The sequence below is a fragment of the Limanda limanda genome, chromosome 12 (genome assembly GCF_963576545.1).
Source record: "Limanda limanda chromosome 12, fLimLim1.1, whole genome shotgun sequence".
Classification (NCBI taxonomy): Eukaryota; Metazoa; Chordata; class Actinopteri; order Pleuronectiformes; family Pleuronectidae; genus Limanda; species Limanda limanda.
This window is the reverse complement of record NC_083647.1, coordinates 26,894,454-26,922,443: the sequence shown is the minus strand read 5'-3', so window position 1 is coordinate 26,922,443 and position 27,990 is coordinate 26,894,454. Positions and strand designations below refer to the sequence as shown.

The 27,990-nt window shown below is 44.3% G+C and overlaps 4 protein-coding genes across 4 annotated transcripts in view; 2 read left to right on the top strand and 2 right to left on the bottom strand.

The window, feature by feature from the left end:
• Positions 1-6,337, top strand: part of LOC133014873 (uncharacterized) — a 20,442-nt gene extending 14,105 nt beyond the window's left edge. Inside the window, exons 14-18 of the mRNA XM_061082093.1 lie at positions 1,535-1,637; positions 1,907-2,385; positions 4,347-4,470; positions 4,744-4,813; positions 5,429-6,337. Of these exons, the coding sequence (XP_060938076.1) occupies positions 1,535-1,637; positions 1,907-2,385; positions 4,347-4,470; positions 4,744-4,813; positions 5,429-5,757 (1,105 nt within the window). The 3' untranslated portion in view covers positions 5,758-6,337. The remainder of the gene's footprint in view (positions 1-1,534; positions 1,638-1,906; positions 2,386-4,346; positions 4,471-4,743; positions 4,814-5,428) is intronic.
• Positions 6,338-6,618: 281 nt separating this feature from the next.
• On the bottom strand, positions 6,619-12,663 carry im:7136021 (uncharacterized). The gene is made up of 4 exons (XM_061083384.1): positions 11,440-12,663; positions 10,094-10,297; positions 8,944-9,154; positions 6,619-7,860 (listed from the first exon to the last, which is right to left on the bottom strand). The coding sequence occupies exons 1-4, from the start codon at positions 12,125-12,127 to the stop codon at positions 7,608-7,610; spliced, it is 1,356 nt and encodes a 451-aa protein (XP_060939367.1). The 5' UTR covers positions 12,128-12,663; the 3' UTR covers positions 6,619-7,607.
• Positions 12,664-13,749: 1,086 nt separating this feature from the next.
• yipf6 (Yip1 domain family, member 6) lies at positions 13,750-16,111 on the bottom strand. The gene is made up of 2 exons (XM_061082596.1): positions 15,598-16,111; positions 13,750-14,768 (listed from the first exon to the last, which is right to left on the bottom strand). The coding sequence occupies exons 1-2, from the start codon at positions 15,937-15,939 to the stop codon at positions 14,421-14,423; spliced, it is 690 nt and encodes a 229-aa protein (XP_060938579.1). The 5' UTR covers positions 15,940-16,111; the 3' UTR covers positions 13,750-14,420.
• Positions 16,112-16,537: 426 nt separating this feature from the next.
• snapc1b (small nuclear RNA activating complex, polypeptide 1b) lies at positions 16,538-21,482 on the top strand. The gene is made up of 11 exons (XM_061083386.1): positions 16,538-16,611; positions 16,995-17,130; positions 17,289-17,445; positions 17,532-17,672; positions 17,761-17,865; positions 17,942-18,088; positions 19,556-19,609; positions 19,993-20,055; positions 20,173-20,311; positions 20,908-20,979; positions 21,132-21,482. Exons 1-11 carry the CDS (start codon positions 16,593-16,595, stop codon positions 21,161-21,163), a joined length of 1,065 nt encoding a protein of 354 aa, XP_060939369.1. The 5' UTR covers positions 16,538-16,592; the 3' UTR covers positions 21,164-21,482.
• Positions 21,483-27,990: the final 6,508 nt, after the last annotated feature.

Genomic DNA, 27,990 nt, shown 5'->3' with positions numbered 1-27,990 from the left:
GATTACTTTATTCATCCCCGAAGGAAAATTAAGTCGTCATAGCAACCGGTATATTTGAATACAATAAAATACAAAACAATAGAATAAAATAAAAAATATTGAGGTAGAAAGAATAAAAACAGAAACACAAGATAAATAGGTAGATAAGGTGCAGTGGCAAGATGATGGTAATAGTACTGATGATATGATGGTAATGTTATTGTTAGACAGTATATAAAAATAGTACAGTATATATAGTATATAATATAACATAATATATATGTATATATGATAGTAATTATACCAATATTATAGCAGTATATAGTAATAATGGCAGCAACAGTATATATAATAATAATAGTAAATATAATATAATAATAATAATTATAATTATAACATGTACACATGTATAAATATGTGTATATAGACTTATATATACAAAGAATATACAGAGAGTATGTTATAATATATGATATATAGTGGAGGTATAAATATAAGTATTTGACTATACAATAGATAATATAATATACTATGAGTGTAAGTATATGTAGACAGAGTGTGCAAAAGACAATATTATTGTATAAGATGATATATAATATCAATATGGTTTATATTAACACATATCACACATATGATGTGAAGTAAGTGTATATGGAGCGGAGTGTTGTACAGGGTACACAGTGCAAGGAGACAGGTATATTTAGTGCGTATTGTGTTGTGTTGTGTTGTGTATAGTATTGTGAGTTGGATACAACTTGTCTGGCCTGTAGCTTGAATGACGATATAAGTATTTTAATAGTAGTAAGAGGAGCATTAGAATTAATAATATCAATAATATCAGCAGTGACAACAACTCTTACACTTATAAATATCTCGTAGTAACAGTAACTCAGGTGGTTTATGTACACAGCAAAATCGGGAGTGTTAATTCAACTCAAAGAGTGTTAAATTTAACACTTTTTCTGAGTCTATATAATCCTCACGGATTCTGAGTTAAAATTACACTTTGAAAAGTGTTAATATTTTAACTCTTTAACAGTGATAAATATTTGACACCCTTGGTGTTATTTTATGACACCACATAAGTGCACCTTTAACTCTAGATTGTGTTATTCCCTTTCACTGTGAGTGTTAATTTTTAACATACATAGTGTTATTTTATGACTCATTAAAGTGTATTTTTAACACTAAAATGGAACCGAGGGTCAGTCTCACACTTGTCTTGATAACGAGAGCCGAGGGATTTTGTTATGGTTCATTGGGTGCAGAGATTTGTGGTGAAGCTCCTCCCATATTTTATGGTCAACTCCACCTGAAGTGAATCTAACTCAGTCACAGGTGTTAACATTTAACTCGCTTGATTGACACTAGTTGTGTTAAAACAACTCAAAAAAATCAACACCCACCAACTCAAAAATATTAACACTGAAAAAACAACACTACAGATTTTGCAGTGTATAACAGCAGCAGCAGAGGTTTAAAATACCTTGTTGTAGAAATAGCAGTAGTAAAATAACTCAAGGGTCTGATTCTCTCCGTCTCTGTGTGTTGACAGTGAGACGGATGACGCAGACGAAGAAGAAGATGATGATGATGATGATGATGGTGGTGGGGGGGGCGTTGGGGATGAAGAGACGCAGGAAGCAGACGACAGAGAGGTGGGACTCCCAGCTTCATTCAGCAGAACAACATCAACATGTTGGGTGAGTTCTACAGTTCAAAGATCAAGAGAAGAAGAAAAAGAATGACTATAAAAATAGTCCGACCATTATAATGTTAATAGATAACGTTTGATTCCATAACATTTATTACTATATTATATTTTAAAATCACTATAAATGCTTCTGCTACTTCCTGAATACGCTGTCATCCCTCATTCTTATGGATTGTGCTTCCTCTCTCACTTCCTGTCCCTCCTCTTCCTCAGGATGAGCCCCCCCGGCCTGCAGCTCCCATCAACCCTCAGCGCAGAGTTCCCATCCTCCTCCAGCCGGGGACCCGAGTCCGGTCCGTTCAGAGAGGGAGGCGTCCTCAGGCCGGCGTCCAGGAGGAGACAAACGGCGAGGACACGCCCCCCGAGGGTCAGAGCGGCGTCCAGGATCCTCCAGAGGAAGAGACCGGACCCGGAGACTCTCGAGGCAGCGCCAGGACACATCACTACGTCAGAGAGCTGCCTCCACCTGTGAGTCCCGACAGCCAATCAGGAACAGCGACGGAAACCCAGAGCGGCGGCGGCGTGCAGCGCCCGGCGAAGAGGAGCAGAGAGCTGGAGGCGGAGTCCTCGGCTAACAGGACGTCCAGCTGTGGCTTGGAGCCGGTGGTGGCGCCGAGCAGCAAACCCTGGCCCGTGTTCACCATCGCCGGCTCGGCACCGGCTCAGGAAGCCAGACCTGCCGAGACCGACAGGTGAGACCACAAGGATCGGACCCCAGAACCCACAGACAACAGAACCCACAGACCCCAGAACCCACAGACAACAGAACCCACAGACACCAGAACCCTCAGACCCCAGAACCCACAGACAACAGAACCCACAGACACCAGAACCCTCAGACCCCAGAACCCACAGACACCAGAACCCACAGACCCCAGAACCCACAGACAACAGAACCCACAGACACCAGAACCCTCAGACCCCAGAACCCACAGACACCAGAACCCACAGACCCCAAGGAACACAGACCCCAGAACCCACAGACACCAGAACCCACAGACCCCAAAACCCACCGACAACAGAACCCACAGACCCCAAGGAACACAGACCCCAGAACCCACAGACACCAGAACCCACAGACCCCAGAACCCTCAGACAACAGAACCCACAGACCCCAGAACCCTCAGACAACAGAACCCACAGACCCCAGAACCCTCAGACAACAGAACCCACAGACCCCAGAACCCTCAGACAACAGAACCCACAGACACCAGAACCCTCAGACAACAGAACCCACAGACCCCAGAACCCTCAGACAACAGAACCCACAGACCCCAGAACCCTCAGACCCCAAGGAACACAGACCCCAGAACCCACAGACCCCAAAACCCACAGACCCCAAAACCCACAGACCCCAGAACCCACAGACCCCAGAACCCACAGACCCCAAAACCCACCGACAACAGAACCCACAGACCCCAGAACCCTCAGACCCCAAAACCCACAGACCCCAGAACCCACAGACCCCAAAACCCACAGACCCCAGAACCCACAGACCCCAGAACCCACAGACCCCAGAACCCACAGACACCAGAACCCACAGACCCCAGAACCCACAGACCCCAAAACCCACAGACCCCAGAACCCACAGACCCCAAAACCCACAGACCACAAGGACCAGACCCCAGAACCCACAGACCCCAGAACACACAGACCCCAGAACCCACAGACCCCAGAACCCACAGACCCCAGAACCCACAGACACCAGAACCCACAGACCCCAGAACCCACAGACCCCAGAACCCACAGACACAAGAACCCACAGACCCCAAAACCCACAGACCCCAAGGACCAGACCCCAGACCCTAAAACCCACAGACCCCAAAACCCACAGACTCCAGAACCCACCGACACCAAAACCCACAGACCCCAGAACCCACCGACACCAAAACCCACAGACCCCAAAACCCACAGACCCCAAAACCCACACACCCCAAAACCCACAGACACCAGAACCCACAGACCCCAGAACCCACAGACCCCAAAACCCACAGACCCCAGAACCCACAGACCCCAGAACCCACAGACCCCAAAACCCACAGACCCCAAAACCCACAGACCCCAGAACCCACCGACACCAGAACCCACAGACCCCAGAACCCACAGACCCCAAAACCCACAGACCCCAGAACCCACAGACCCCAAAACCCACAGACCCCAAGGACCAGACCCCAGACCCTAAAACCAACAGACCCCAAAACCCACAGACCCCAGAACCCAGAGTACAACCATAAGGACTGATCTGAAATAATGCAGATATTAGGGAGTAAAAGATTTCTTATACAGATCTATCAGCTGATATAGAAAAACATCAACTATTTCTAAGATTATCAAACCTTTATGACCAAGAAATGTAATTGATGTTTGATATTTTACAGTTTACCCATAAACTTTATTAGCATAACGATAAATAAATTAAAAAAAACAATACAACCAAATATATAGAGCCTGAATTCAGGAAAAAAAAATTTTTTATGTAAAATACCCACATCAATTCACATCTGTCCGTATCTTCTGTAAAATGAAAGTTAGGCTCTCTTCCATTGAGACCACTTAGTTAATGAATGTGTTCAGATAGTATTAGTAGTTGTAGTAGTTGTATCACTGCACATGTACTGAATGTGTGTGTGTGTGTCTGTGTGTCTGTGTGTAGGAGCAGCCCCTCCCTCTGTCGGGGGCCCAGGACCCTCCAGGCCCGGACCGTCCTCCAGCAGTGCAGTGGAGCCAAGGTGAAGATCAAACCTGCTGTGGACGGGTCTGAGGCTCAGTGGGTCGAGGTGGGTTCCTCTCTTCCTCTCTTCCTCTCTTCCTCTCTTCCTCTCTTCCTCTCTTCCTTCAGTTCTCAGTTCTGTCCCACGTCTCAACAAGTCCAGCAGAAATCTGTTCATTCATTTTTGCGACAAACCAACGAATAGAAAACAAAGCCTCCATGGAGAGGATAGAAAATACAGAAATAATAGAAGCCTCAATCTGAATAATTTGACAGATTCTATAATCGTGTGAACATCGGGATATGACTCCAGGTTGTGACTTCACCTCTCGCTCCTCAGATCCAGGAGGGAATGGTCGTGTACGTCTGCTTCTCGCGTGAAGCCACGGAAAACATCACGTATGAAATCGGTAAGATGTTGTTTCACGTTTACAGACGAGCAAACGATCTTTTTAACTGTAGGATGATTAATATAAGTAAAGCCAGAGATTCATTTAGCTGCTTTCATTGTTCAAGCTGCACTTGATAAAAACATTTCCCCATTTCTATTCTTTAGAGGTTAATTTATTGTTAATCAGAGTTTCTGTCTCAGCAGGAAAAATGTCTCAATCATATAAAAATGAGATATTGATTTAAAAATTCACTACATCTCTTAAGGGAATAAAAAAGAACGCTTGCTGACTTCAATGCTGCTTTCCCCTCTAACTTTATAATATTGTATTTTACAATTAAATGTAGATAGCCTGTTATATATTTGAAGAACAATGTCGACTGTATGAATATGAGAATGAAAGAACAAGGAAATGTTTTGGACAATCTGAAGTGGTACATAGATGTTAATATTGAGGTGATATAATATATAGTAATTGTTGATTTTCAATCATGAATACTGACGTCTGTAAATACACACTTTAATATATTTCCCATATTATAACACTCATTCTTGCCAGAAGTGCCTTTTGAGTACTCAATGCTTTATGTAGTAATTTCTAGATTCAGTTTTGTTTGTGTTTTCCTCTCGACAGCCAACACTCTGATGACCACCAAACTGTTCCGGAAGGACACCCATCACTGGGCGTCCGTGGTCGACCTTCCCGGGAGCGTCCTGTTCATCCCCCAGGACTCCCTGCTGGGCCAGCCCGTGCCCAAGAGGAAGATGCAGTTCAAGGGGGGGTGCGAGCCGTGGTGGGGCGCCCAGCTCTTCTCCAGCCTGGTGTCCGCCTGCAGGGAGCTCCTGCAGCGCTCCGTGAAGAGCACCAGGGCCGGCGTGAAGGTGGAGCACGGAGTCTACGGCCAGAAGCAGGAGATGGTGCTGAGCTGCTCGGAGCCGCTGACGGTGCTGCTGGAGTTCTGAGGGACGGACGGACAGGAGGACGTCCAGGGGTCTGAACCTGGAGAGTCCAAGGTCCAAGTCTCTCACCTGCTCTCACCACAGATCAGATCATTAGTCACAGATGGGATCATTTTTCAGTTCCATAAATATAAATATATATATATAGATGTATATAAAAACAAATTCCCCCCAGAGATCCAGACAGATCTACACGTCAGTTCAATCCCAGGAGACTTTTTGTGCTTTTCTGTTTGAGTTCTGCTTCTGAGGAACAATAACGATGATTAAAAAGAGACTGAAACGTTTGAGACGTTCACACGTGAGAAAACAACGAAAGTTCTTTTATATTCACTGATTTTGATTCGTCCACATTAATACGTTTTTCAGACACTTCACCTTTGCTAAATTTACACCATAAACAAAGACTTTAGTTCCCTCTGCTGCTGATTGTCTGTCAGTAGATCATCTGCTTCCTGTTTACACCACAAGACCAGAACGTGAATCATCAGGTGACAATTCAGCTCGACTGCTTGTTTTTGAATCCATTAAATGGACTTCATATATTTGTGTTATACTGTAAAGTTGAGTCTAAATCTTGATATTAAACAAATATTTTTTGTTAAATAAAATGTGTATTTTTTTTTTTCACAGTAATTAATAACCAAGATCAAACCCCATAATACCTTCATGATCTGAGTCACTTTTATAAACAAACATTTCTCTGATCATATAGATTTTATCGTCTTTATTAGCACAGATGTTCGGTTTAACGTCAAACTGACAAAGTTCAAACAGAAATAAAGAATATTCCCTTGTGTTAAAAAAATAACTGAATTTAAGAATAACTGCACATGTAAATAAGACACAATATTATATCATATTTATATATTTTATTTTCAGCATACACACACTTCTACTTGATGTTGTGACCTGATAAACTTGAAAAACTGAACAATGAAATCATACACAGGATTTTTTTTATCTGCAGATTTAAGTTTCCTGTCGCTGCAGCTGCACAGAAACAAATAAATATTCATTCTTTCTGTAAATTGTGATGAAATAAGATTAAAACTAAAAAAAAACTAGAAATTAAAAGGTCAAATTAGTAATTTCAGTTTAACTTTAGACGTGGTGTTTCTGTGTTTGTGCTCGGCTTCTTCTCTGGGCTTTACTTTTCCTTTCTCTTTGAACAATGTGAGAAACAACATGATATACTATGATAGTGCATTCATTCACCAAAGGAAAGAAATAATGAGTTCACATAATTGTGACAAATACTGATGAAGCTGCATCTACACATTATATTTATGACGCATCTGTGGATAGTTGTAAGAAACTAAGGCTGTGATCCGCTGAAATGATGATTATGGATCAGAGTGAAATAGCATTTGACTTTAACACCTGATTATTCACACGTTAGATGATGATGAAGTGATGGAGCTGAATGAATGTTGGTTAGTTTGCAAACAACTGGATCTGTTGTGGAACCAGAAACAAAACCCAGCTCCAGCTCCCGGACTCGTTTGGTTCCTGCTGTTCAACTGATATTTGATTATTATATTTCAGTCTGAGCTGAGTCATCCTCCGCTCTCTGGATCTCCTCCTCCATCAGACTTCCCTTTGCTGGTTTGCTCAGAGTCGCCAGGGTTTCATCCTCCTGATGTGTTGAGGCCCAAGTTTGCTCTAATCTTCAGTTCCATTGATAATCACATGATTCTAACATCTGACGACTTTCTCTACGTCTCCGTCTTCAAACCCTTTCCTCCAAAAGAAAACAGGCGACAGACGTTTTTCTCCTTTGTCCCCGACTCCGTCCTCCTCTCGCTTCAGGAGAATAAAAACTGATTTCCCAGTTTCCCCCCCCCCGCTCCTCAGTCCCCCTCCCACACACAGTCACACTCCCGTAGAGGGTTCCTCTGGCGCATGGTGGTGATCACGGTGATCCGGTTCTCCGACAGCTCGCGCAGCTGGTCGATCAGCGCCTGCACGCAGGGGCTGGGCCAGGGGTGGCCGTTCAGGTAGTCCCTGAGGATGTAGGAGCGCTCCACCAGCAGCTCCAGCTGCTCCAGGTGCCGCAGCCGGTGGAGGCTCAGCAGGTCTTTCTCCGGCTCTCGGCGGAAGAACCTGACAACACAAGAAGCAAGAAAACAAGATCAGAGAACTGTGTCTGTTAGGGACGGGAATCGGCAGGGACCTCCCGATACGATACTATCACGATACTTAGGTGGCGATACGATAAGTATTGCGATTTGATATTACGATTTCCTGGGATTTCTTTTGGTTATTTTTTTTTTTTAAATACTGGACCATGGAAAAATGTTGAATCAAACCTTCAAATACAACACAGTCAAATTCACTTAGAGCTTTAGATTAGATTAGATTTCTTTATTTATCCACACAACGGGGAAATTCACTTGTTACAGCAAAAAAGAGAAAAACAGGATTTAAATAACAGTGCCGAAGCAACAATAAAAAAGAAAGATCAAAATATATACACTACTAAACTACACATAATGAGAGTAAAAATATACAGAAAACAAAAACAACCTGCAAAACAGACACTGTGCAAAAGCAGGTACTGGGGAGAAAGTGGAGTGATGTAAGTGTTATTGTAATGAAAACGAAAGTATTATAAGTAATATTGCAACAGTAGTGACCATGATACAGAAAAAATAATTAAAAGTAAGTGACCATAATATAAATAATACTACAACTACAACTTTACAAGTTTTATTTCAAATATTAACATTAACTTAATGACTGCTGGGCAGCCAATAGAGAAAATAAATAAAAATGTTCCCTATTATTTTATAGCCCCATAACTGCACCCAAACTGACAGATTAAGAAATGTAAGCCACTAAGGCTACTTTTAAACAATAAATAAAAGGTAAATTAAATAGAATTGATAAAAGTTTACCTAAAATATAAACTTTGAAATAAAAAAAAAGTAGGCTATTGTTGTTTGCATGTAGGCGATGCAAAGCTAGTGCTTGGGTATGTTTAGATTCTTGTGCAAAAACAAGAGCTGGTCAACATGCTCTGGGGTGATGTTGCTCCCCCTATATATCCCCCCCCGGTATAAACCAATAAATATGTTTTTAAAAAAATCGATTTAGGAGGCAGCATATCGATTTTAAATCATCATTCACAAGAATCGCGATTTGTAACAGAATTGATTTTTCCCCCCGTCCCTATGAGACACGCACCGGATCCGGAGCGTCCGCAGCTGAGGGAACAGCATGGGGATCCGCCTGCAGAGGCTGCCGCTGGAGCGGTTCTGCTCGATGTCCAGGTGCTCGAGCGCCGGCACCTTCGGGGCGATGGAGTCCATGTCCTTCAGAGTGATGGCCACACGCAGCATCAGCCGGGTCACGCTGGACGGGATGGAGGTCGTGTACGTGGCGAGAGAGTTTCCACCTGAGAAGACAAGAAATAAAACCGTCAAATACAAGTTCTGCAGAACAAACACAGAGATAGAAATCATGGTTTTGGTTACTTCACCTAGTGTTGCAAAATTCCGGGAATATTCAAAGTAGGAAACTTTCCATGGGAATTAACGGGAATATACGGGAATTAACGGGAATATACGGGAATTAACGGGAATTAACGGGAATAAACTGGAAATGTTGTGGGTAATTTATACTAACTGTATTTACTTTGTCATATACAGACATAAATATAAACATTTTGTTGTGTCATAGGCTGATTTGAGCCCTGAGGAAACTTTGGGCACTTGACTATATGCTTCTGCATCGTTGTGTCATTCTTAACATAGGTCTTTGCACAGTATTTGCAAATGTACACAGCCTTTCCTTCTACATTGGATGGGGTGAAATGTCTCCACACATGAGAGAGTGCACGTGGCATTGTTCTGTAGAATAAGATGAGAAAAAAGTTTGTAAAAAAACACTAATACAATGCCAGAGATATAAATAGTTAGCCAAACAATTGGAATCGTCTGTAAACATATTTTATAATTGAGGGATAAATGAATAGAAATAGTCTAGATGAACAGATGAACAATCCTCAATCAGCATGATAATATATTTTCCCAGTAATATCATGGAAACTTACCTGACTAGTCTAGAAAAGACTAGAATGATGTTTTCTTGCTCAGCGTTTAATTTGTGTTTTTTTTTTTTTTTTTTTCCAAATTCCCGAGCTAAACTTCCCATGGAAAGTTTCCGGAAAGTTCCCGGAAATTTACCGGAAACTTTCCGCCCCTTTGCTACCCTAACTGCACCACACAAGAACAAAATAAAAACAGTAAAATCTCAAATTTGCTGGTAGAAGAATGATCCCAGCTGTCATCAGACGCTTCCACACGGACCATGTTTGCTTCAGACTCAAACCCACCGATGATCTTGAGCGTCTCCAGCTGCTGCAGCGGACTGAGCCAGGACGGCAGGCGGCACGTGATCCCCTCTCTGATGTAGCGGTAGCGAACCGTCAGCGAGCGCAGCGAGGTCAGGCTCCTCAGGGCGTTCTCCGGCAGGAGGGTTTCTGGGTAATCCACCAGCTCCAGGTTGACGAGTGCCGGGCCGCAATACCGGTTCGATCCTGTCGGACCCAAGAAGAATTAGAGGATGAAGAGGTTTGTTTAAAAACTGTTTGGGGATTTTGTGGAGTTTTTTTTAGTGTTTAAATTAAAACAGTTGGGATGTGAACTTTGCAACGGCCATTTTGAAAAGTTCTATAACCGCTGTGTTTGTTGTCGGATCCTGATCGACGACAACGATCACAACAAACACTGCTCGATACACAAAGTGTCTCCTCACATCCTCTACCCTCACTGACCCTTTAAACATGAGGTTACAAACTGGTTCTTCTCACGAAGTGAACCCTGTTGTGTTGGACCTGTGTCCTGGGAGAGGATCATGTGACTCTGGTGTTATTTCCCTGGTAATAAAAGGTAGAATATGTAGTTTCACTCTCAGAGACAAACTGATTTGTGAATATGGGCTGTTCTTATTAAATTGGATTGATTGATTGATTGACAGGTCTTTGGCTGGACTGGAACCAGACCTGCTCAACTCGGAGATGAAGGTGGATTGATAATGAAAAGAGTTTTTAGCTGTAGGAAGTAAAGGCCGGCGCATGCTTCTGCGTTTTCACGGACCCGGGAGCGTAAGAGCTCTTCCGGGACCCTTACGTGCTTATGTGCGTCGCCCAATTTTTCTAACTAGACGGCAAAGCTCCGCAAGCGTCACGGAGCCGGCAAGGCTGTGATTGGTCTGCTAACTACATCATTTCCGGAGTCGCATTTCCGGTTCATGCCCGATAATACCGGCGGAAACCACGGAAGATTTAGAAGAACGAATATGGACCAGATAAAAGAGCACTTGGCAGAAGAGATCCGACACTATGACCACGAGTATAACCCGTCACTGACCGGAGGATTTGTCCGCCAGAAAAAGGTTCTGAGGAGCCGCCGTGGCGATGTCAATAAACTTCGACAAAAAACATTACTCCACCTAGTGGTCTGGTGGGGAATTGCATGGCAACACGTGCAACGCTTGTAAAACCATGAATGACAACGAGTCCTGAGTCAAAACTGCGTGAAAAGCCGAAGTCACCGTTGCAGAAGCAAGCGTCGGCCTCAGGTAATTGATTAATTGATTGATTAATTGATTGATTGCAAAGGGAACCAATCAACCAGCCAGGTAAGGGGCGGGGCCGCCAGGTAAGGGGCGGGGCTGTACCTGGGTCCAGGGGGCTCAGGTAGTCGTCGGGCAGCGGCTCGGGGGGCTCGCCCCTCATCCCCCAGGACAGGTGCCGCAGCTTGCTGAGGCTCCGCAGCATCCGGTGGAACCCCACCCGGGGCACCGGCCGCACGGTGTCCAGCCCGTAGCCCTCCCCCTGCTGGTGGAACAGCAGGTACTGCAGGTTGACCAGGCGCGACACGGTGCTGATGAACGTGTCGGTGCACGGGAGCCGCACGTTGCACACGCTCAGGTGCGTGAGTCGCTCCCGCAGCTGCTCGCTCACGCAGCGGCCGAGCAGCGCCTCGTCCCACGCCGCGTTCCGCACCCCCAGGTCCCGCAGCTCCGGGAACCGGGCCAGCTGGTCCAGGTACCGCTCCCGGTACAAGCGGCCTCCGTCCACGAACACGATGGCGGTGAGCGACGGCAGGAAGCGGACCAGCCGCCGCCACTCCTTCCGCCGCAGGTGGCGCACGGACACCCTGGTCAGCTTCCGGTGGCGCAGCGTGTCCCAGAATCCGTAGGTGTAGCGCCGCAGGTCGGACAGCACCACCGCGTGCTGCCGCCAGAGGGAGCCGTGGTCGATGAGCCGGCGCAGGCAGCGGCAGCAGCGGCGCACCGTGTGCCGCTCCTCCAGGGACAGGAAGCTGAAGACGTGCACCCACACCTCCGGGGGCAGGTGCTCCATCTGGGGCCGGGAGGAGGGCGCGGAGGGCCGGGGAGGAGCAGGGGGTCGGGCCGGTTCAGGGACCGGGCTGAGGGCACCGTGGGCCGGGGAGGAGCGGGTGGTCGGGCCGGTTCAGGCCGGGCTGAGGGCACCGGGGGCCGGGGTGCAGCGGGAGTTCGAACCGGTTCAGGCCGAGGTGAGGGCACCGTGGTCCGGGCAGGAGCGGGTGGTCGGGCCGGTTCAGGGACCGGGCGGAGGGCCTCAGGGGCCGGGGAGGAGCGGGAGGTCGGGTCGGTTCGGAGCCGGGCTGAGGGCCTCAGGGACCGGGTGGTCGCACCGCCTCAAGCCGACCTGAGGGCACCGTGGGCCGGGCAGCAGCGGGAGTTCGGGCCGCCTCAGGCTGGGATAAGGGCCTCAGGGACCGGGAGCAGCGGGTGGTCGCACCGGTTCAGGCCGGGCTGAGGGCACCGGGGGCCGGGCAGCAGCGGGTGGTCGCACCGAGAGGAAATCCAGATCCAACCCGGTTCCGATGTTTACACGCGAGTCGACTCGGAAGGAGCCGTCGCGCCGTGATGACGTCACATGTTATTGTCGTCGTTAAATATATATAGAAAAAGAAATCTCTTACGTAATGTTCACTTTTAAACAAATTAAAGAAACATAAAAAATGACACATATATTCAACCAAGTTATAATAAACAGCATTCATATTCTAATAACATTATATATTTATACACGGCGTAATAATAATATTAAAGTGAACTGTTAGAATATAAGCGAGTAATCAATTGTTGAGATGACGTCATTAAAGTTGATATGATCGAACGCGTAACGTCCAAATTTGGCGACTTCCTGTTCTGTTTTCCATAACGCTCCGCCATAACGTTTTTTTTGTGGTATAATCATATAAACCTGTTCCACAAAAAAACGAAATGTTATTGTGCTGTTCCTGAAAAAAAAAAGGAAAAAATATATATATAAATAGATGTATAGATTGATTGCTCCTTCAGTTCCCACTTTTGTCCACAAGATGGCAGTATTGTACTTCTCAGCTTGAGCTAATGTTGTGATCTGACCAGAATATTAATATGATTATTATTATAACCATAATTTCCATTATTTATATCTTCTATCATTCTCTCTATCTATCTATCTTCCTAAATTGTACGTTTTTGAGAAAAGATTAATTAAATTTGTATTAATTTCACATTCATATGTGTATTTGTCTTTGTTTCCATGATGTCATAACCTTGAAAGCTAGCAGGGGTTTCAATGTATGAAACCTGGCTACAATTTTTGTGAAAATCAGTGACGGGCTTTTCCTTAGGTGGCGCTGTTGAGCCATTTTGCCACACCCCTTTTCAAATTACTCTAGAATAGTTACTTTTTGGAGTTTTGAATTTCCTGCAAACTTTGGTATGAATTGAAAAAGCCTCAAAAGGGAAATAAAACTCCCAATAATAAGGTTGCAGCTGGATGTAAGTGCTGCTGCCGACAATGATTCACGCACTGAATGATTTATTCATTGTTAAATCAGTGTTTTTTATTTAAACGAGCTGGATTTGTAAATTAATTCATACAGAAAGTAAAACGTCGGTTTTAGTCCGAGAGCTGAGCCTGAAAAAAACAAAACATTCAATCACTGCAGATCAAATATATTTTAATCATTTTTCTTTAATGAAAATTAATACCCATAAATTAAAAAACTTGACCAGACAGTGTTAGTGATTTAAGAAGAGAAATGCCAGGTTCTATGAAACAGAGCAGGGGTCAAAGGTTAACGGTTGACGGGCAGCGTGTGATTACCTCCGCTCACCACCAGGCGGCGAGTGGACGTGAAGACAGAGATCGTGAAGATCGAGACGTCATCTGTCGTCTCACGAAAAGAAAAATCCTCCCTAAGAAAAAACCTCAACACAAATGCAAAAGAGCGAAATGAGACGACGGCTTGTTTCCTGTCGAGCTTCGTCAAAGTGACCGAACCCCCGAGTGACCGAGGGGAGGAGCCAAATGAAGCTAGCCCCGAAGTCTAACATTCATAGAGCAGTTTTATATACAAGCTTATGGACCTTTTTTTTTACTTTACACAGCTTTAGGAGACAAACTGGAAGAATCTGAACTTTTTCATCAGCTTTTTTAAAACCCTGTCTGCAACGGCGACTCAGCATAAACCCCCCCGCTGCTCCCGAAGGAATCCTTCTAATGTCCAAAGAGTCGAGAAGCTGAAGCTCAGGAACACGTCTGAGTCCGTCCACCAGATCCACCTCCTCCTCCTCCTCTTCCTCCTCCTCCTCTTCCTCCTGCTCCTCCTCCTCTACTGAGAGGGCGAGAAGGTCAGGATCATCCACCCGATCACGAAGTAGAAGAGGAACACCGGGTACACCACCAGCGCCTTGCGGTTGGCCGGCTGGCTGTCCCCGAGGAACGCCGTGGAGGCGAAGGTGGACCAGCCGAAGGACGCCGTCACCACCGCCAGGCGCACGGCGAAGCTGACGGTGCCCGAGCCGCCGATCAGCACCAGGCGGCACACGGCCATGGCCACGGTCAGGGGCAGGATGCAGTAGCCCAGCACGCACAGGCTCTGGAAGAAGGAGATGGTGCCGCCCAGCAGCTTGGAGTTCAGGGTGATGATGATGGAGCCGAACCAGATGATGACGAAGACCTGGAGACGAAGAACATCACAGCGTGTGAACATGGAGGCAGCGGAGATATGAGAGTTAATCCAAGAACTGATATTTAACGGGTTATGTGTTTATGATGCTGATCACGAGTTCAGCTCCGTCTTCAGACCTGAACCTGGGCTTCAGGGGGTCTGGACCATGAGGGACCGGACTCTGAGGGTCTGGACTCCGAGGGTCTGGACTCTCAGGGTTTGGACTCTGAGGCCCGGACTCCGAGGGTCTGGACTCTGAGGGTCTGGACTCTGAGGGTCTGGTCTCTGAGGGCCCAGACTATGAGGGTCTGGACTCTGAGGGTCCGGTCTCTGAGGGTCTGGGCTCTGAAGGCCCGGACTCTGAGGGCCCGGACTCGGAGGGTCTTGACTCTCAGGGTTTGGACTCTGAGGGTCTGGACTCTGAGGGTCTGGACTCTGAGGCCTGGACTCTGAGGCCCGGACTCCGAGGGTCTGGTCTCTGAAGGCCCGGACTCTGAGGGTCCGGACTCTGAGGGTCCCGGACTCTGAGGCCCGGACTCCGAGGGTCTGGTCTCTGAAGGCCCGGACTCTGAGGGTCCGGACTCTGAGGGCCCGGACTCTGAGGGCCCGGACTCTGAGGGTCTGAACAGATCTAAATAACCCCCGGTGGGAATCTCTCTAGATTTAGAACAAAAGCTCCTTCGGACTCAAAGATGAGCTGATTAGACTCCAGAGGTCAAAGGTCACAGTGAGGTCGTGAACCTAGTCTGTCTGTCTCTACCTGTCTCTCTCTCCCCCCCCCCCCACACACACACACATGCACCCGCCCCCAGACCCGTGTGGACAGTGAGACCCGCACCTCAGCGAACTGCGGCCCCCCCTGCTCGTCGTGGTCGGCCGCCCCCCCCTGCAGCAGCAGCGCCAGGGCCACGCACAGCAGCAGCGGGCCCCACAGGTCCCAGTCCCGCAGCAGGGCCGAGCTGCGGGTCGGGTACAGGACGTGCACGAACTTGTTGCCCACCGCCCGCAGGTCCCGCAGGATGGTCTCCTTCACCGGCTCGTCCAGCGTCGAGTACTCGTCTCCGTCCCGCCTGGACGAGCCCACCGGGACGGAGATGTCCCCCTCCACCGGGATGTCCCCGGAGATGGACACGTCCGACAGGCCGGCGAACGGCCGGCTGGCGTCGTCCGCCGCCGCCATCTTTACCCGCGCAGGGAGGCTTGGGACCCGGGGACTGGTTCCGCTGGAGCCGGAGACAGACACGACCGGACCGAGGGTACAAGAGACAGACACGGAATCGACCCCACGGTTCTGAAACACTGATTCAGATCCGGTTCATCCGGTTCGAGTCCTCCACGTCAGCCGAGCTTTGTTTACTTCCGCAAGACGTCATCAGCTACATCCGGGTTGAACGTTCACGTACACCAGCTCAAGTCGGAAATCTGAGACATATAAAATGACATTTTCTTAATTTGTCTGTTTTCTCTTAAGTATAACTATGAAAGTAATAATAATAATATGAATAATAAACCTTATTTAGCAGCTTGCTTTGACAGCAAAGAAATAAAAGTAAATATAAGAGAAATAATGAGCAGGAGACAACCACGTTCCGGGGGGCGGAAACAAATAAAATGAATACACACATAGAGCTGTGTCAGATGAAAACATGAGTGACGTAGTTAATTAATATGATAAGATAATAAATATGATTATTTAATTTTAAACTCGCTATTAGCTTCCAGGTGTCAACCGCGTATTAACGACGGTCCTTGAAGGCATCATTAACGCTGTCGATGACGCGTTACAAGTGCGACGCTCGTGGTGTTTACGTTCATCGGCTCCAGAGATACACAATGAAACGTTCAAAACATGGTGAGTGTGTGTGTCTGTGTTGTGTTCACAGTCTCTCAGGTTGTGTAGGATTCACTTGTGACCTGTGTGTGTGTGTGTGTGTTGTGTTCTCTCAGGTTGTGTAGGATTCACTTGTGACCTGTGTGTGTGTCTGTGCTGTGTTCTCTCAGGAGAGATGGATTCACTTGTGACCTGTGTGTGTCTGTGTTGTGTTCTCCCAGGTTGTGTAGGATTCACTTGTGACCTGTGTGTGTGTCTGTGCTGTGTTCTCTCAGGGGAGATGGATTCACTTGTGACCTGTGAGTGTGTGTCTGTGTTGTGTTCAGGTTGTGTGCAGGTTGTGTAGGATTCACGTGTGACCTGTGTGTGTCTGTGTTGTGTGTGTCTGTGTTGTGTTCCCTCAGGGGAGGCAGATTCCTACAGGAAGCAGCTGAAGGCAGATTGTGAGTCGCTGCTCGGCAACTTCCAGAAAACTGAGTCCGTCCGATTTCAGGTTTTCTCACAAATCTGGAAGGAAATGAACTTCACACACATTTTCTAGTAAGTTTAACACAAAACACCACAACTGTGTGTAGTTGTTGTCTCTGAATAGAACTTATTTTTGTTCATATAGCCACTTGTTACTATTAATTGTCGATATAAATAATACTAATAATATGTAAATTGTATTATTTGTATTTGTGTGTCTCGTGCTGCAGCGGCGCCGTGAAGCACGAGCAGCGAGCGTTCAGCCGCCGGGTTCTGGATCACGCCTACCGCTACTTCCTGCCGCCGTTCAGCTTCCAGATCCGGGTGGGGGGGCTGTACCTGCTGTACAGTTTGTATCAGTGTCAGGCCGCCTCGCCGCCGGAGCAGGTCAGGACCTCGCCACACGCACAGGAAGTTGAGATGAACGAAGTCGTACCTGAAACGGCGTGATGATGAGGTTCTTGTGGCTGCAGATCCGCGTGGCGCTGACGGACTGGGACCAGGTGATGAAGTTTGAGAAGGACGCCGCGGACGCTCAGCACCTCGACGCCGTCTACATCCTCCGACAGCTGATGTTCCTCAAAGCGTTCCACTTCACCGCCATGCCGACGCCGGTGAGCCGGACGCCTTCCGTCGATGGTTTGGTGTTATCTCCTTCCTCTGTCCTCACCCCCCCCCTTCCTCCTCTTCCTCTCGTCCCAGCTCGCCTACAGGAAGAAGAGGAAGATGGAGAAGTCGGACTTGTGCGAGGAGTTCGTTGAGCGAGCGTGTCGACCGCAGGAGCTGATCAACGGCGAGCTGCTGGAGGTGAGAGCAGAGGGACGCTCGGTTCTTCAACTCGGACCAACGGGCAAACGGATAAATCCTTGTCCTTCTTCTGCAGGAGTTGTCCAACATCCACGAGCTCTACGAGAAGATGAAGACGTCCGTCTCTTTGCCGTCGGAAACGTCCGTCAACCTGATCCACAGAAGCTTCGTCCCTCAGCTGCGCGGCTCGGTCCTGGATTTCCACAAGTGGCAGCAGAACCGGGTGAGAACCTCCTCAGGGTTCTCCTCAAGTGAAGCAGTGTGTTTCAGATGAGGAGCAGATCAGCAAACTTCAGTTCAGAGTAGGGTTGCAAAATTCCGGGAATATTCAAATATGGAAACTTTCCATGGGAATTAACGGGAATTAACAGGAATATACGGGAATATACGGGAATAAACGGGAATATACGGGAATTAACGGGAATAAACTGGAAATGTTGTGGGTAATTTATACTAACTGTATTTACCTTGTCATATACAGACATAAATATAAACATTTTGTTGTGTCATAGGCTGATTTGAGCCCTGAGGAAACTTTGGGCACTTGACTATATGCTTCTGCATCGTTGTGTCATTCTTAACATAGGTCTTTGCACAGTATTTGCAAATGTACACAGCCTTTCCTTCTACATTGGATGGGGTGAAATGTCTCCACACATGAGAGAGTGCACGTGGCATTGTTCTGTAGAATAAGATGAGAAGAAAGTTTGTAAAAAAACACTAATGCAATGCCAGAGATATAAATAGTTAGACAAACAATTGGAATCGTCTGTAAACATATTTTACAATTGATGGATAAATGAATGGAAATAGTCTAGATGAACAGATGAACAATCCTCAATCAGCATGCTAATATATTTCCCCAGTAATATCATGGAAACTTACCTGACTAGTCCTGCACTCTACAGCAGGCCTCAGTAGCCCTGCTGTAGAGTGAAGCATGCTGGGAGTTATCTGTGCATGTGATGGAAGAATGACCAGTGGAGGGTTGAAACTCAACGTTCCATACATCTTTAAAATAGAGTTTTGAATGATGTTTTTATTGCTCAGCGTCTAATTTGCTTAGTTTTTTTTTTTTTTCAAAATTCCCAAAATCCTGAGCTTAACTTCCCATGGAAAGTTTCCGGAAATTTACCGGAAATTTTCCTCCCCCTTTGCAACCCCAGTTCAGAGTAAAACCCAAGGACCTGGTCCATACTGAGGGAAGAAGATGGCTTCATGTTAGAGTGTGGATCGGACCCGAGGCCAGGTTCCCACTAACATCTGTGCAGCTTATATTTCATAAGTCATCATCAGCTTCAGACTCGGTTTGATTCTCGGTGTCAGACAGAAAAACTCGACCTCTCTCTATTACACAAAACTCTGAAGGAAGAATTCAAATGGTCCAATGATCTTTATTGTCTTGATTCTCGGGTGCAATAAAACTGTGGAAGGCTTCTCTCTCCAGTCGAGAAGAAATAAATATGAGTGTAAAAATATATAATCATGTAAAGAGAAAGTGTGAAAACATCCGCAACAGTCGTAGCAGCAGGAATAAGAAAAGTGATTCTGAGGTAAAAGCAACGTTTCTTCATGACCCTCTGAGGCCACCGTAGATCTCTTTTGAAACTTTATCCTCTTTGATGAATGCTGAACCTGTAGAAAACCTGTTTCTCTCTCTCTTCCCTCTGATTCTCTCTCGTGGCGTCAGGATGCGACCGACCAGGAGGACGACTGTGGGGAGGGAACCTCGTCTCAGCAGGAGGTGACGCACACAACTTTAAACTTTACTGAGCTCATCACGTCTCTTAAAAGTTTGATTCAAGTACATTTGGTGTTTTTTGTCTGTCGTTGAAACGCTCTTTGTGTTTCAGGATTCCTCACGTGTGTTAATTTACCGATTTAGCTGCTGTTATACACGTCAGAGGAAAATACCTCCACACAGAAAATCACCTTATACAAATTATAATCATCATAATTAGAACTAGATTGTATAAACTTACAGGATTTTATTATTCTCTTATTCTCATAACTTTAAAACTTTCATGTTTTTCTTCTGCCTTTTTAAAGTTGTGATACTAACCACAACCAGAGAGTGGCGCTGTTGTGTGACTTCCTGTTGTGTGACTTCCTGTTGTGTGTCCACAGTGCTCCAACAGAGCCGGCCTCATCGCCTCCATCAAATCGAAAGCTTACGGAGAGGCAGCCGAGGTTTGCTTTTATTATTTAGTTTTATTCACATTTCTTTAAAGTTGAACAGTTGGGTAAAATTAGCTTTAATTTCCTTTTTAAAAACTTGTGTGTTTGATTTTGAATTTGTGATCTCAGGCGTCCAAGTCCCGGCGCCACCGGCAGGTGGAAGTGGATCCGACCAGCAACGAGTCCGGCCCCTCCAACGCACAGGGTCACTCCAAGAATCATAAACCGTCACTCAAAACCAGAACCAAGGAGAAATTCCACATCACAGGTAAACTCCTCCCACTACTTCAATCTGAGGTGTTTGTGTGTTTAGAAAGTGTGACATGGTTATGTGATATATTACTGCAACTTGTTTACTTTGACTTACATACAGTATTTATTTATAGATTTACTCTCAACTCAAAATCTGTCCCATAAGGAAGACTGGTCCCCACAATGTCACTGTATAAACACATATACTGTGTTATTTTTATTATCAATTTATTCATTTTTATGACTTTTATGTTCATTTGATTAATTATTTGGTGAATCATGTAAAACAAAAAAGTAACTTTCACCTCACAAACACGACATTAATCCCAATTTCCTTTTTTTATATAAAAGCTCAAAAACCAAATATTAGAAAATATTTCCACACACACAATCACATCAAGTTCTATAGAACAACATGTTGTCACAGATCCACACAACACTTCATTTCAGGCTTTAATTAAAAGTTGTGGAATGGACTGAAGGATCCGAATCAGAATTCTTTTTATTGCCAGGTATATTTGCATATTTTGGAAATTGCCATGGTGTGGTTGGTGCACTGTGCATAAAAACAAAACAACAATATATACAGTATGTTTCTGAACTTCCTGTCAGGTGACCTGTGGAGCGCCGCCTCGTCGACCACTACGATCACTCATCTCTCCAGTCTGGACCCGGTCGCTGCAGGTAGACAGCTGTCACTCAAACCCATCATGTGTGTCCTCTGCTCAAAACTCACCAGTTATAATAATATTCCTTTGTGATTTTATAATGTTCCTTTAATCTCATTTGTAGTTTCTTCCATTTAACGACGTTTTTCTTTTTTTTTACTTTTTCAGAAAACAAAAACAGTTTAAAAGATTCCCGTTGAAATGAGTCCGACGCAGAATCGACCGGAGACACGGAACAGAGATTTTATTTGAGAACACACTTGAAAATGATTGTACATTTTAATGTATTTTAGTTTTTCCTTTTTAATGTTTTTTTAATTACACACAAATTGGTCTGAGAGAGAAAAACTACTCATGTTGCAGAAAGTGAAGAAAATAAGAACAGAAATGTCCCAAGTTCGTTTTGAAAATCAAAAGATATGTGGAAAATACACTGTTCATGTTCAGACCAGTTTTATTTTTGGTGTCAAAAAGTTTTATTACATTTTAGTGTTGTATAAAATAATATTTCTAACAGCATTTTGGTCTCTTGTCTCTGACTTCACTGGATGTTCTACGTACTAAATGGCCAAAAGTATGTGGACACCAAGTCAAGAACTTATGATGATTCTGAGTTCTGTGAGTTATTTCAAAATCAAACCACATGAGATGTTTTACAGTTAAAATGTTGTTTCTTGGAAACGACAAATCTGAAACAAAACTGTGTCCACGAACATTCCGTAAAGGTTTTTAATTCGTAAACGTATTTCCTACTGTACATTTTCTATGTTTCTGTGAATATTAATTCATCTTGGGAAAGTTTTTATATCAAATAACTACAAAACAAACTAACTGATCACAAACATGAAGATAAGAACGATAAGAAGGTTCATCCTTCGCCACAGGAGATGATGATGTCATAACTCCACTGTGCATTGTCCTATCACCCCCAAACTTCTGTCTCATGATCAGAGTCCAAGCCTGAACAGCTTTTGTGTCAATATTTCCTCAGTCATTATTTTTTTTTTCAGGCAAAACGCATGCAACGCTTCAAAAAGCATGTGCTCGGGCCCTGTGAAGTATTTTCTATGGCTGGTTCTCAAGAGCGAATATGAATAATTGGGGGTTTAGGGTTAAGGTTGGTGTTTCAGGGATCGTACTTTAAAACAACGTTAAAGTCGGCATTGAACCTCCAAGGGCCCTCAGCTCAATTTCGACGCAACACGTTTAAAGTAAATTTGGATGAGTAGTTGTGAAGAAAATGTAATGACAGACACGAGGTGATTCCGCCATGTCAGTGATTGTTGTCTTAGTCTATTCAAAATGTGACTGTTGGTGTGTGGAATTACTTTAATGGAATGTATGAGTGTGGGATTATCAGTTATCTGAGTTTATTAAGCAGAATGGTATTCTTGTTATGGATAAATTGATGGTTCCAGCTTGGCTGAAACTCTGTTATGTCACAATTCTCTGATACAAAACTCAGAGCTCCCCTCTCACACCCATGATCCAAATACAATGCAAACAAGTGACTTAACTATTGCCCTTTAAAAAAAAGTCCAGGAGACACCGCATCAGACACATTCACATAATGGAAGAATAATCATAAACCAACTTCTTCAGTTAGGGAATAAGGTACAAAGGGTTTGTGAGAGGAAAAGAAAGATTTGGCTTGAGGATCACATAGGCTCTGCAGACCAAGAAATAAAGATCAGTTTGGCTGCAACACTGTTTACCCCTGAGACTCCAGAAGTGTTTTGTGAACTCAAATACTTCCCCCACCACTCCCTCTGCATCGTGGTGATTAGATAATAGATGATTTCATTTTTCAGTGAACTATCCCTTAAAAAACTTAAGTTATCTAATGAACTCCAGTGAATGTCCCTTTTTTGTTTTTTGTATTACTGAGGATCCCAGGAAGACCAAAGTCGACTGTCGAGTGACTTGTTTTTTCTCAGATAACTGAGATTCCTACTGTTGGGCAAGGCCCAGTGATCTGACATAGAACAAAGAGTCGTAAAACCTTAGGCCAGGCTCGGGTAACCCCTTACATTTAAAAATCCAGCATGGGCCCTTATCTCCATGTGGCAGCAGGTCACTTCCTGGGTCCCCCACGGTAAGCCCGCCCCTGGGGGCCAAATCCTGACAACTCAATTGGCTGGAGGGCCACACTGACCCCTGACCCCTCCTCCCAGGGGGGAGTCACCTAGAACATGACTTAAATAGGCTGAGCTCACAGAAACCTTTCTCTCTTTCCTCCGATGCTGACGTTCCCATCAGGCCCTTTCGGGTCTGTCCAGAGGTTCCAGCAACTTAAGGAGGGAACTACTTTTCTCTTAACTGCTCTTTTTCACTCCAGCACTGACATTCCAGTTAGGCCTCCTCAGGTCTGACCAGAGGTTCCCGTTGCTTAAGGAGGCAATAAGATGTTTGTTTCAATTCATTTCATTCATTTATCTTAGTCGACGTTTTTATTTTGGAAAGGACCTTTCCTGTTTTAACTTGGAAAGATCAAACAGGAAATTGCTCGCTGGACGATCTCAAACTGTTTCATTTTCCCCACGGACTTTACTTTTGTTTTTCCAACGATCTACAAACGGCCTCAAACCAGCCGTCCCCTGCAGAAGCGCGAGATTCATCCCGCTGAGGAATAAGAGGCAATCCACTCCGTTCCTGTAGACCAGCACGTTCTCCGCTGTTACAGAAGAAAGGCGAAGTTTCATTCCGTCAAGACAGCAGGAATAATTCGCTTCCTTTTCCGGTCCAGCGGCCGAGCCAGGAGCTCCGCTCGTGAGAGAGACCACGTGATTCACTGGCCCCCGACACATTCGCGCCGAGTCGCAGGCACATCGCGAGGGTTGTACAGTAAGAGACTTATGTTGTCTGGGCAGATGTTAGTTTTGATACGTAGCATATTGTTTAATATTTGATTGTATTTGTTGCGAGACCGCTGAGTCTCATTGTTTTAGCCGGCTACGACGAGCCGCTACTTCCGGTTCATTTCCAGGTTTTGTGTTAGTGGTTGAGCTGCGAGGAAAGCCTCCAGCCACACTGTTAACGTCTGTGTTAGTCTGCAGTGATTTCACTGATCAGAACCTCGGCCCACAACGCTCGCTTGAGGGCTGAGGGGTGAATCACTGTTAACTCATCTCAGGCGTATATTTTTAAGAGCTTCTTTGAACTCTCCTTACATGTTTTCTCTCTCTCTCTCCTTCTAAACCGACCTATACACACTTCTGACCTGTATTTATAATACAGGTCATGTCACATAGTTAAATCTATGCTTAGAGAGGCTGAACACATCTGGAAACCATTCGGCCCCCAAAGCCAAGCAGAGATAAGAATTCTCTTTGTCTAAAATTTCCTTTGTGTAATTCATGTGACGACCACCAGTGTGCGCTCCGGCCACATGGTGTCATTAACATAGACTCCATCTTGAATAACGCAAGTTAACCCACCATTTTGAGTCTATTATTGCCACGCCTCCGCTCTCTCTCTCCTCCCATCCTGGCTCTAAATTCATAACGGCTCCGCCATCTTGTTTTGTAGTCAATCCGCCATTTTGAGAGTTTTTAGGCCTTGATTCCACGAATCATGATCGGCCTCCATCTTAGACGTGATGTCACTACGCGTCATCGCCACGCCCCCTTCTTTTTCTCTCTCTCTCGCACACACACACACACACACACACACACTTTGATAGACACAGACAGATACACACACACAGAGACACATAGATGGACCAGAGGTTACATGCGTGTTCTAAATTGTGATAAGCTGCTGTTGTTATCTTTGAAATATGGGAGTTTGTTAAAATGATAAATCATTAAATAACACTAACTTTATTTCACATACACACACATAGACACACCCACACAGAGAGACACTTTGACACAGACACACACACAGAGACAGACAGACATAGGTAGACCGCAGGTTGTCCATGTATTTTCTGAATTGTGATAAGTGCTGCTGTGTTTATCTTTGAAATATCGGAGCTTGTTAAAATGATAAATCATTGAATAACATTATAACTTTATTTCCCCTTTTTAATAAATACTTTTGTAATTAAAGTATCTGTAGTCTGTGATTATTTGTGCATAAGTGTGTGATTGCAGCTGGATTATGATTGCCTGTGCTCGAACCTAGAAGCCTTCACTGTTTATTAAGTAATCGTTAATATTAAAATATTGACATTATTAATTTGACATTTATCATTATGAGACTGATAATTATAGCTTGACATCGTTGGTCCGTGGGAAACCAGGGTGGTGCCCCCCTTTCTCAATTATTAATATAGATAGTATTATTCTTAAATTGATAATTTTATTGTGTTGGACTAATTATTTTCATTATTCTTGGTTGATAACCTTATCATTGTTAATTGATAGCTTGTATTTTCTAATTGATAATTCCTATTTTCTCATTAGTGGTTTTATTGTTATTTGATTACTGATCATCTTCAATTAATAATTTAATTATTTTTGATAGATAATTTTTATTATTTTAATAATCATATTTCATGATTATTATTAATTAGCCAACGTCAAGTCTACTCCTATTGCACAACACTACTTTAACCTCTTGTCTCCATTGGTTGATCGAAATTATATCTATTTGGCAAAATTAACACTTTTTAGGTGACATATCAAGGTATTATGTTGTGAATTATGTTTTATCACCACATCAATCTAGAATTAATATTTCTATGTTAATGTTTTGGTTAAAGTCATGTTTTCATTTCCTTTTTGTTGGGGACCCAAAATGATTGTCTGCTTCTGCCAACCATGTTTCATATGAACCACAAATCACGTTAAGAAGCAGTCACCAGTGAAAATAAAGTATGAACTTTGAGACGAGACAGATATGTAGATGTTTTCACATCAAAATGAATGAAAGATGATGGGATGTAGATGCTCAATGTAATATTTATTCAGCCATTGCAGCTGCATTAAAATCAGCAACAAGTCAGCCGAAGCAAATCCTCCACAACGATGTCTTCTGTCTGTCCCATCATCTGTGATACTCGGCAAGTCTTGTAGCTTGGCTGGATTATGGTTCGGTTGGTTTGGTTGGTTTGGTTAAGCAACATTTGGGCCTAAAAAAGAAACAGTACATACTTTAATTCCATAATTAAACAAAAATACAATATTTATTCATTTGCGACTTATGAGCATCTGAACTTACGAAGCATCTCCCTCACAGGGAGCCTTTCCAACCATGATTTCTGTTGGGAGGCAGTTGTCTCTACAGACCCCCTTAGCCTGGGAGCACATATACTTTTGATCGCCTGCCTCATTCTTTGGTTTGGTTGGTTTGGTTAAGCAACATTTGGTCCTAAAAAAGAAACAGTACAAACTTAAATTCCATAATTAAACAAAAATACAATATTTATTCATTTGCGACTTATGAGCATCTGAACTTACGAAGCATCTCCCTCACAGGGAGCCTTTCCAACCACGATTTCTGTTGGGAGGCAGTTGTCTCTACAGACCCCCTTAGCCTTGGAGCACGTCAACTTTTTATCGACTGCCCCGGCTGCCTCATTCTCTGCAACTAAAAACACAGATAAACATTACAATGTTTTCATTCAAATCCTTCAGATGTGAATTTGATAAAATAACTGTAAAAATATGCAGATATGAACTGCAAAAACATGCAGATTTGTATCAAGACTCACCACAAAGCAGCATGAGAACGACGACCGCCAACACAGCAACACGACAACGAGACATTCTTTCTTCTGAAACTGTGTCCAAAATGATGTTTAGACCCAGGACGGTTTGTCTTATATATCTGCTCACCTGTGAGGAGGGGAGGAGTGAAATAGGAGGAAATGGGTTGGTCTCTAATTTAATTCCAGTCGTTAGTATAATGCATTTTCAGACTGGTTCAACTGGAGCTTTGTAAGTCAACAACCTAATGATGGAAAATTTAAGGGTTGCCTGTCAAAACCTGCCTTTTCATTTTCCAATCTATTCAGAGATTTTGCATTTCATATAAAATCTTTGAGTTGAAATATTGTTACGTTTTCTTTATTTCTCAAAGTATATTGGTGTTGTCTACCACATCTTATTTTTTACATTTGTTTGGACAGGACTTGCTCTCTGTTATGACATGCTCTTCCTCCATATTTACCTTCATATAATTTATATGGCAACACAATCATTTACTGACTGTGGACTATAGTGGATCTCATCCTGATGCTGGATCGTGATCTTGCTGGCTGCTGACCAGAGACTATGATGCAGCAGGACTACTTGATATATAGTATTGAAGTTATCTTTCAAAAATGTTTTCCCTCATCGATGCTGCTAAAAAACTTTAATCCCGATGATGTTTTCCTACACTTGACATCTATTGCATTCTGTCCGTCCTGGGAGAGGGATCCTCACATGTGTCTCTCTCTGAGGTTTCTACATATTTTTACCTGTTAAAAGGGTTTTTAGTAGTTTTTCCTGACTCTTGCTGAGGGTTAAGGACAGAGGATGTCACACCATGTTAAAGCCCTATGAGACAAATTGTTATTTGTGAATGTGGGCTATACAAATAAAATTTGATTGATTGATTGATTTAAGCGTTCAACACCTCAAATGTGGCAAAATAACATTCAAACCCTGTTTTATCTTCTTTATCAGCACTTGTGTGTTGTCTAGTTGTAGATTGTAGTTCATCCAAAACGCAATTTAAAACATACTTTAATCCAAAACATAATTAACCAGAATTGCTCAACCCTAAAAAGTACCAACTATAAAATACAATTTCTAAAATTTCTAGGACTGCAAAGCAGCCCTGGGCGGGCCCGAGCACATGCATTTTGAAGCGTTGCATGCGTTTTGCCTGAAAAAAATAAATGATGACTGAGGATATATTGACACATAGAGCAGTTCAGGCTTGGACTCTGATCATGATTCATAAGTTTGGTGGTGATAGGACAATGCACAGTGGAGTTATGACAACATCGTCTCCTTTGGCGAAGGATGAACCTTCGCCGTACCTCAATGTTTACATGGTTTGAGGAAATGTCCCAATTCTGAGTGAGAGAGAG